This window comes from Borostomias antarcticus (genome assembly GCF_949987555.1).
Source record: "Borostomias antarcticus genome assembly, chromosome: 15".
NCBI lineage: Eukaryota > Metazoa > Chordata > Actinopteri > Stomiiformes > Stomiidae > Borostomias > Borostomias antarcticus.
The window spans coordinates 15881952-15891678 of record NC_140248.1 but is presented as its reverse complement, the minus strand read 5'-3'; the positions used below and the strand labels follow the sequence as shown (position 1 = coordinate 15891678).

Genomic DNA, 9727 nt, shown 5'->3' with positions numbered 1-9727 from the left:
GTCAAGGCATTTACCACTGCACATAGTTTGCTAATCAATAATGTACATTTGAGGGAGGCAGGACAGTACCATTGGGATGGTCATGAGGTCTGGTTGGGCATGCTGCTACCTTGTGGTGAAATATGGAAGTGTGCGCTTGTATGGGTTTGACCTGGCTATTCCATTGGATAGCTATCGTCCAATAGTACCGATGCGTTTTCATGACGTACAAAACGTTTATGAAAAATGGCGGCCCTCTGTAGTGAGTTTGGAGATTTAGTACAAATAAAGAAACAGCTGATTTCTGTGATATCGCTTTGTAAAGAAAGAGGACTAGTACATAGCGTGAAATGGTAAGAAACTATCTTCGTTTTTGTCTACTACTTGGATGTGTGGAGAAGTTGGAAGTCAAGTTGTTCGCTGTATTGAGAGACTCACTGACGCTTTTGCTAACGCTAGCTTAGCTGACTACCATTTTATCGAGCGGCTAATCACTACTCCTAACTAGTGCTTCTACGTCTATTTTTATTAACGTTAGCGGTGTGACTCAAATTATTATGATTAATTTGTATTAATATGGCTGCGGTGCTGTGACCTGTAACGTTTGCATAGCTATTCGAGTGTGTGACAGCTCATCGGTTCTTGAACATCAACATGATATTTCAAATTCCTCTTTTGACTCAATTTTAGGGCATCAGAACTAGCATTTGCCCTGGATCCCTTGCCCAAGAATGAATTACCTCCACCCCCTCCCTTCACTGAGGTCTGTGTCCAACATCACTGGCTATACAGTCGTTATTAGTCTGCATGATTTAGTCTGAAATTGTAAAAAAAAGAAAAAAAGTCTATCTCTCTCTGGTATCAGGAGGATGCCCAGGACCTGGATGCTCTTGGCTTGGCCAAGTCCTATTTCGACCTGAAGGAGTACGACCGGGCCGCCTACTTCCTACGAGGCTGCCACAGCCAGAAGGCCTATTTCCTGTACATGTACTCGCGCTATCTGGTGAGACTGTGCTGCTGCTTTTCTCAAAGAACATGACCACGAAGCTGTTGGTATTATTCAAAGGAACTATGTCTTTTTTAAATTCCTTCCACCTCTCTGTGTTGGTAGGCTAATCCTGCATGGTCTTCCACATCTATATACTTATATATATATATATATATAGATCATTATACTTATATATATACTATATACATCTATATACTTATTGGCAGGAAATGTAATACTATGTAAATATTGCCAAAGCATAGTACTAATTTAAAAAAACAACTAAATACTATATACTTTATATATACTATATACATCTATACTTCTTCAAATGTTGACCATGTCACCTTGTTTTGTATTTGCTGCCAGTCTGGAGAGAAGAAGAAGGATGATGAGACAGTGGACAGCCTGGGTGAGGAGCAGACCTAGAAACGCATCTCTGTGACTCCGCCCATGACCATGTCACTGGCACCCCATTCAGTGACCTGATTGCTTGTTTTCTCCTTTTTGCTGGGCTGTGATTGGCTGCAGGACCCCTGGAGAAGGGCCAAGTGCGTAACGAGTCCCTGCGGGAGCTGAGGGTGGAGCTGAGCAAGAAGCACGGTGCCGGAGAGCTGGACGGCTTCGCTCTGTACCTGTACGCAACAGCGCCTCCCACTGGCCCACGTCCACACTTCAATACAGCCACTACACTTCACACACACGTGGGACTCCCAGTAAGCGTCTAGCACACCTGACCTGTAACTGCGCGTGTGTGTGTGCAGGTACGGGGTGGTGCTGCGGAAGCTGGACTTGCTGAAGGAGGCGGTGGACGTGTTCGTAGAGGCGACCCACGCCCTGCCGCTACACTGGGGCGCCTGGCAGGAGCTCTGCAACCTCATCACCAACCTGGAAATGGTCAACACACACACACACACACATTTACAGGGCTTTTCCTGGCTCAGAATGGGTCTTTGGGGGGTGATGCACACACAATTTTTTATATTCTTCTATGTCTGACTGAGCTCACTTTTCACAGTCGCAGGAAATCTCCTGACATGACACAAAGTGGATATGAAGCCAAAATGTTTAAGATACTGGTAACCTGTCTTATTAATGATCTTGATTACTAGTGGTCCAAACCATGGACAATGCAAGAAAGAGGGATGGGCTGCACTTGAAACAAGCTATCAAACACATTTGGAGATTTTAATTGCTATTTTTATTCTAAATTTTTAGCATTTTGGCACTGGTGATTTTCCTTTGGCTCTGGCTAAAATCTCTTTGGGGGGGGGGCGCCAAAAAACCCTCTATGCAGGAAAATCCCTGCATTTATACATTACTCTTATTATCTGTAGTTACTCTCAGATCAACTCCTTAAAGGTGCTATGCGTCAGATTTTCGGTGTTTCGTATATTATTATCTATATTAGTCAATGAACCGGGTGGAGTTAAAGGGTTAAATCTGCAGGGCTGGTGAAGTGAATTCATGTCAAAGTATTCCCCTACTGTTACGTTGTGATAGGCAATGATGTTGTATTGCTAAATGGACTGCACTTATATAGCGCTTTTCCACCTTAGCGGCACTCAAAGCGCTTTACAATGGCCTCTCATTCACCCATTCACACACACACACACACACACACACCAATGGCGGTAGCTGCCATGCAAGGTGCTAACCTGCTCATTGGGAGCAATTTGGGGTTAGGTGTCTTGCTCAAGGACTCTTCGACAGTCGGAGCTGGGATTCGAACCGCTGACCCTTCAATCATTGAACGACCCGCTCTACCAACTAAGCTACAACCGCCCCGTATTGACACATATTCACCAACCCTGCCGATTTAACCAGTTTAATTTGCTAATATAGATATATGACGAAACAACAAGAATCTTAACATGTAGCACCTTCAAGGTGGGCAAAGTTTACCACGCTGCAAATATTCCCCATCCCAGCTCTGTTCCTTAGCGGCTTAACTTGTCCCTGCTGTCCTCTCCTGTCCACAGCTGAAGTCGCTGTCTCTGCCGGACTGCTGGATCCGAGACTTCTTCATGGCCCACATGTACACAGAGCTGCAGATGATCAAGGAGGCGCTTCAGAAGTACCAGAGCCTCATCGAGGCGGGCTTCTCCAAGAGCACCTACATCATCTCCCAGATCGCCGTGGCCTACCACAACATCCGAGGTCTGGGCTGGCCGGACACTCTTACTCAGGGGGTTCCTGGTCTGGGCTGGCCGGACGCTCTTACTCAGGGGGTTCCTGGTCTGGCCGGACGCTCTTACTCAGGGGGTTTCTGGTCTGGGCTGGCCGGACGCTCTTACTCAGGGGGTTCCTGGTCTGGGCTGGCCGGACGCTCTTACTCAGGGGGTTCCTGGTCTGGGCTGGCCGGACGCTCTTACTCAGGGGGTTTCTGGTCTGGGCTGGCCGGACGCTCTTACTCAGGGGGTTCCTGGCTGGAATGGGGTCTTAGCTGGTCACTGGGCAACGTATGGCAACGACGTATAGCTTTCATGTCTGCAGTCCTTTGAATGAGTAGTGGAAAGAAGTGGTCTGTTTCATGTGAAATTACTAGAAGGATTGATCTATTTAAATACAGACTTTAATATATGCAGTCGTTATTTATTTTTTGGAGTTTCTCAAGGTGAACTTTTCCCCCCATGTCCACCTGGGCTGTTCCCCTGAGCAGATATTGACCAGGCCTTGGCTCTGTTCAACGAGCTGAGAGAACAGGACCCCTTCCGCATCGAGAACATGGACACCTTCTCCAACCTGCTCTACGTCCGGGTGAGACCTTCTGGGGCAGCACTACAGCACTACTCACATTATATATACAGGTATATATATAAGCCTTTATTTAACCAGGTAAGGAAGCTCACTGAGATTTAAAAGCTCTTGTTCAAGAAAGACCTGGCCAAGCGGGCAGCATAAAAACACCTTTAGGTTTCATACAAACACACACAATGTTTCCGCTAGTAAGGTTTTGATCCCAATCCTTGCCGCCACTCCTTGCCGCCACACCATACATTTGATACAAAAAATAATTATACAATTAGCCTATATACTGTCTTAAATTAAAAATCGTATGTTTTGAATGTTTTCTTCAGCGAGCCAATTACAAAATAATGTAGGCTAGTGTTTAACCAGTGTTTGAATTGGACCAACATGTGCCAGTACCTAGCCTACTCCTCAATAGGGTACATAGCAGTTTAAAATATTTATTTATTTATTTATTCATAAATTGAGAGTTTAACATGTTTTTTGAATGATTTTTCACGGTGCCCACCCACATCCATTGTATGACCAAAACGGTGGTAGAGCAATTATCAACTTTCTCAAAAGTTCTAGTTTTGTCAACGTTTTGATCTGAACCATTGTATATGATCATAAGTAACCTTAACCAAATCTTACTCGAGTAAATTCTTATTGGCAATTAATCGATAGTCGTTTAACTATTAACATCCCTATAGCTTATTGCTTCCCCTGGACCAGTAAACTCTGTTCTGGCAAGTGCCTCATACAGTTGTCTGATCGGACAAGTAAAAAATATAGTTGAAGTGTGATAAATATGTAACGTTATCTAAAAAATACAGTGAAGAAACACGACTTGGAACTACACCCAGTAGCCTAGCCTATTGAGCCGAAGCGGAGCCTCCATCTACATAGCTTACGCGCTGCTGTCTGTCAGTCAGCAAGCATACTGTAATTTGTCAAGGAGACGGCCCACACCACAAGCGCGAGTACAAGATGCGAATCAGAGGCGCTGCCCTGACTGACTGACTGATTGAGCCACCGTCTTTTTGGCGCTAGCTTGCGTTAATGTTCCTCCAGCCACCTAAAAAGTGCCAGTCAAAGCAACAGCAAATGCAACGAAATATCAGTTAAGTGTAGCCTAATCTAGTCTATTATTTATGTAAGCTATGTAAAAAAGGCAGTGATTGTGGTAGGAGAAGACAGGACCAGCACAGAGTTGAGGGACAGGTGAGAGAGGAGAGGATAGAGGTTGTTGAGAGGAGAGCAGGAGAAGAGAGAGGAGAAGGAAGGAGACAGGAGAGAGTGAAGATGAGAGATTAGAAAGAGTCTGATGATTTAGACAGTATAAGTATGCAGTTATGCATCGATGGGCATCAAACATACATTTTTCTTAAATAAAACACATATCAAACATTTGAGATTGCTATTCTTGCACTTTGCCTTCGGCACTAGATTATGCTCTTAGTCACTTGTTTTAGAAAGGAGTTGAGTTGAGCTGAGTTCTGGCTAGTAGTAGTACATTGGCTCTTCCTACGTTAAATGCAATTATTTTCAGTCGCTCCGGATAAAAGTGTCAGTTTAATGACTGTAATGTAATGTAAACATTTAAAAGTCAGTTATGAGACTGAGAGCATAGGAATGGATCTCCCACCTCTCTGATTCTCATCTTTTCTGCCGTCTTCTCTCCTGTCCTCTCCTGTCTCCTCTCCTCTCTTCTCCTGTCTCTTCCCCTCTCCTGTCTCTTGTCCTCTCCTCTCTTGTCTCTTCTCATGTCCTCTCCTGTCTCTTCTGCTGTCCTGTCTCTTCCCCTCTCCTGTCCTCTCCTGTCTCTTCTCCTATCCTTGTTTAGTTTCCTCCCCTGTCCTCCTCTCTCTGACCCTGGTCTCTCTTCCTCAGGGTATGAAGCCAGAGCTGAGCTACTTGGCCCACAACCTGGTGGAGATAGACAAGTACCGCGTGGAGACCTGCTGTGTCATCGGTACGGATCCCAGAACCTCCTCCACTAACAGCATGCTTTCTCTTCTATGTTCCGTTCCCACGGTGACTGTTGCTATGGTGCCCAGACCGCACGCAGCCGTTGGTGATAATCAGCCGTGTCTGAGATCCGTCCTGTCGTCTCCATCTGTCGTCCCGTCCGTAGGGAACTACTACAGCCTGCGCTCCCAGCACGAGAAGGCGGCGCTCTACTTCCAGAGGGCCCTGAAGCTCAACCCACGCTGCCTGGGCGCCTGGACACTGATGGGCCACGAGTACATGGAGATGAAGAACACCTCGGCGGCCATCCAGGCCTACAGGTCAGACCGGGGGTAGTTCAGGGAAATTCCACTAGATGGCAGTGAGAGATTTGTTTACAAATGAAAGGCTAAAACCAACGGCCAGAGCCATGTGAGGCACGGTGGAATAACAACAGCCAGGCGACTGGGAGGGATGAGTCATTGAAGTAGGATGCTGTTAGGACGCTATGGCTCAATGAAACAATCTGATATCGGGTGGTTTTAATTAGCTTTGACTGTGTGAATAAAATCATGGACGACCCGTATGGTTCTGTTTTGTGTTGACCAGACATGCCATAGAGGTGAACAAGCGGGACTACCGGGCCTGGTATGGCTTGGGACAGACCTACGAGATCCTCAAGATGCCCTTCTACTGCCTCTACTACTATCGAAAGGCACACCAACTCAGGTGTGTGTGGGTGTACACGTCCGAGACATGACTTTATTAGACAAATTTTATTTATTATTTATTGAAATTGTATTTGTTTGACAAAGTATGTGACTGTGTGTGTGTGGTCAGGCCTAATGACTCCCGCATGCTGGTGGCCCTGGGGGAAAGCTATGAGAAACTCTCCCAGCAAGTAGAGGCCAAGAAGGTCAGCAACACCACGCCTCTGTCCATCTTCTGTATTCACCGTCAGGTCTTACCTCAGCGCCTCAGATGATGGGATGAATCAATGATGTTATGGATGTGAATCATTTATAGATGTTTCTCTTGGTCAGTGCTACTGGAGAGCTTACTCTGTAGGCGACGTGGAAAGGATGGCTTTACTCAAGCTTGCAAAGTAAGTATGCGTGTGTGAGTGTGTGCCTGTGTGTGCCCACCTTACTGTTGCACTGGTGTTCCTAATCTCAAGGCCAGACCCATGAGAGTTATTTCGCTGATACATTACATTAGCTACTCTTACTATGTTACTGCATGCTGCAGATCTCTAGTCCGGGACACTTCATGTGAAAATCTGGTGCTCAAATCCTGGCAATTCATTGGTTTCGCAGGAATCCCTGCGACACCAATCAGTAACGACTTTCGCGATCTCGCGATTTGCCCCGCCCATCTAACCTAGGCCAGTGTCTCTCATTTGCTGCTACGACCTGTCACTCTTTCAATTCTGACCCGTCGATACACCCTCAGAACACCAGTTTGGGCAGCGAAGTGGCTCAGACTCTATTATGTAGCATGCGGAGCGCCGCGATTCAACGTAGTATTTGAGTGTGGAGAGAGACCGGTGTTCCTAACCTCCTGTTCACTGACAGACTCCACGAACAGCTGAACGAGGCTGACGACGCAGCCCAGAGTTACATCATATACATCCAAGACATCTTCTCCTGTGGGGTAAGTGTGTGTGTGCGCATGCCAACGTGTAGGTTGGGTCATATTCATTCTGTGAATGTATGAGCGTGTGAGAACTTGCGTCTGGTCTCCCTCTGCTCAGGAGCAGCTCGAGCACGCAGAGGTGAGCACAGCCCTACGCTACCTGGGACAGTACTACTTCAAGAACAAGCTCTACGACGAGGCCTCGCTCTGCGCACAACGCTGCTGTGACTACAACGATGTAAGAACCGCCTTTGGAACCTCGCAAATTAAAGGAGCAGTTCACCCTATTGGACTGTGACTTGTAGGGGTGTAACAATATATCGTGCCACAATATATCGCGATAAAGAAACGTCACAATACGTATCGGCAAGGTGAAAACATCGTGATATGTTTATTGTATATCAGTGAACGCTGGCTACACAACACTGGTAACAAACATGTCTTTTGTCTCTAGGCCTATCCATGATATTACAACAGTTAAGCTCTAAATTCACAAAGTGTAGTGGAGTAGAAATGTGGAGAAATGCACTATTGGTGTGAACAGCAGCACTACTGCAACGCTTCACACCTGCCCTTAGTGTATCGTATCGTATTGTTATCGTCAACCCAGTATCGTATCGTGAGATTAGTGTAACGTTACACCTCTAGTGACTTGATATCCTGGTTGTTCAAGCTTTCAAGTGCACATTTTACTGTGAAATCACAGAGATGCTATCTATCAACATTTCAGTGCCACTCTTGGCTGACTCCTGTGTGTGTGTGTGTGCAGGCCCGGGAGGAGGGCAAGGCCCTGCTCAGACAGATCTCGCAGGTCAGGGACCAGGCGGAGTCTCCGTCCGCCGACCTGTTCGCCCCGCTCTCCAACAACAACAACACCCCCGTCAGAAGAGTCTCTCCCCTCAACCTGTCCTCCTTCACACCGTGACGTCAACACACACGCCCTGAACACACCGTCACGTCAGCGCACCCGACCTGAACACACCGTGACGTCAACGCACGCGCCCTCAACCCGGCCTGAAGCGTTGCATATGAACACTGCCTTCTGTCATCTGTGCTCATGGATTAAAGCAATCAGATTGTTATTTTGGTTGTTTGGTGTAGCTTAGGTTTCATTTGAACACTGGTAGGGGTGTGGAGGAGCGGGATTAAAGGGGTAGTTCATAATTTTGGACATAGAGCTTCATTTACGACTTTACGACCCATAATGTTGATTGGAGAACATTTTCAGTTGATTCCATGCTGTTTATCTGCCGTTAGCGTCATGCTATCTCAATGTAGTAGAAACGGCTAGTATTCAAAGAAAACTCACTTAAACACTCCACAGTGCAAGAAGTAACTATCCGGCAACAAGGACCAGAAGAGCGGACTATTCTCTTACCATCAATACAAGTTGCAGTGGCCATCTTAGAAAGGGATATGTCTGACTTTGATGAGTTTAGTTCATCTGGCGATCCTTACTTGTTTTGAGTGTTTCAGGGAGTTTTCTTTGAATGCTAGCCATTTTGGTTCGATTGTGCTAGCATTAGCATGCCGCTGACGCCTGAACGAGATCAGTTGAAAATGTTCTCCATCAGCATTATGGGTAAGTTGTAAATAAGGCTGTTTCCAAAACTCTGAACTACCCCTTTAAATGGTTCCCACGCATCCTGGAAAACAGTTCACCAATCTTCCATTGGAAAATGAGAAAAAGTATGGCTGCGTTCCGAATCGCATACTTCTACTTCTTACTACCAGTACCTACTACAGCTGCCCTTAGAAAGTACGTACTTTGCAAGCAGTAGGCATCCAATTGGGACATACTACCTTGTCATAACATTGCGCCTTGAAATTAGCCCACATCCGTCGCTGTCCATAACGCGACATTCGTCTACAGCTGTCAACTCGCGCATGTGACGCACATTACCGCTGCGCAAAGGATTGTGGGTCAGAATAGCCAGAAAAGCCTGCTGGCGTGCATACTGCAAAATACGACCGGATGTAGTAGGTCATCCTGGTACTTTTGGCGTACTGCATGTGGCATACTATGTATTGGGACATACTACATTCTGTTTTGGCATACTATATAGTAGGGTAGTAGGCGATTCGGAACGCAGCCTCTGTCTTGGAAAATTACTTCATTCTCAGCTAAAGTAAGATCAATTGAACAGCTAGAGTAGTTTTGAATCGTCTGCTCTGGGTAACACTCCTCCGAGCCACGTCACACGAGGTTGGATGACATTACAACTTGTGTCCGAAACTCACAATAATGTAAGTTACTATCCTTCACGTGTAAATATTAGTCTCTGCTGGCTGGAAACTTTATGTTGAGCTTGGCCAGACTGATCTAGCCTCGTAAGACCATCGCCGTTTAGGCGTCGGACTCGAGGAGGCTGATTGGCTGAATTGATGTTGCTATGTGCATTTATAAATACTAGCTCTGTGAACTTGTAGATGTGCACAGGAGGC

General features: G+C 46.2%; 1 protein-coding gene across 1 annotated transcript; it reads left to right on the top strand.

The window, feature by feature from the left end:
* Positions 1-213: 213 nt before the first annotated feature.
* On the top strand, positions 214-8948 carry cdc23 (CDC23 (cell division cycle 23, yeast, homolog)). The gene is made up of 16 exons (XM_084449455.1): positions 214-332; positions 670-742; positions 845-982; positions 1337-1379; positions 1499-1604; positions 1732-1864; positions 2950-3127; positions 3630-3727; positions 5591-5672; positions 5835-5988; positions 6257-6376; positions 6488-6563; positions 6691-6752; positions 7222-7300; positions 7401-7520; positions 8052-8948. The coding sequence occupies exons 1-16, from the start codon at positions 226-228 to the stop codon at positions 8205-8207; spliced, it is 1725 nt and encodes a 574-aa protein (XP_084305581.1). The 5' UTR covers positions 214-225; the 3' UTR covers positions 8208-8948.
* The last annotated feature ends 779 nt before the right edge of the window (positions 8949-9727 follow it).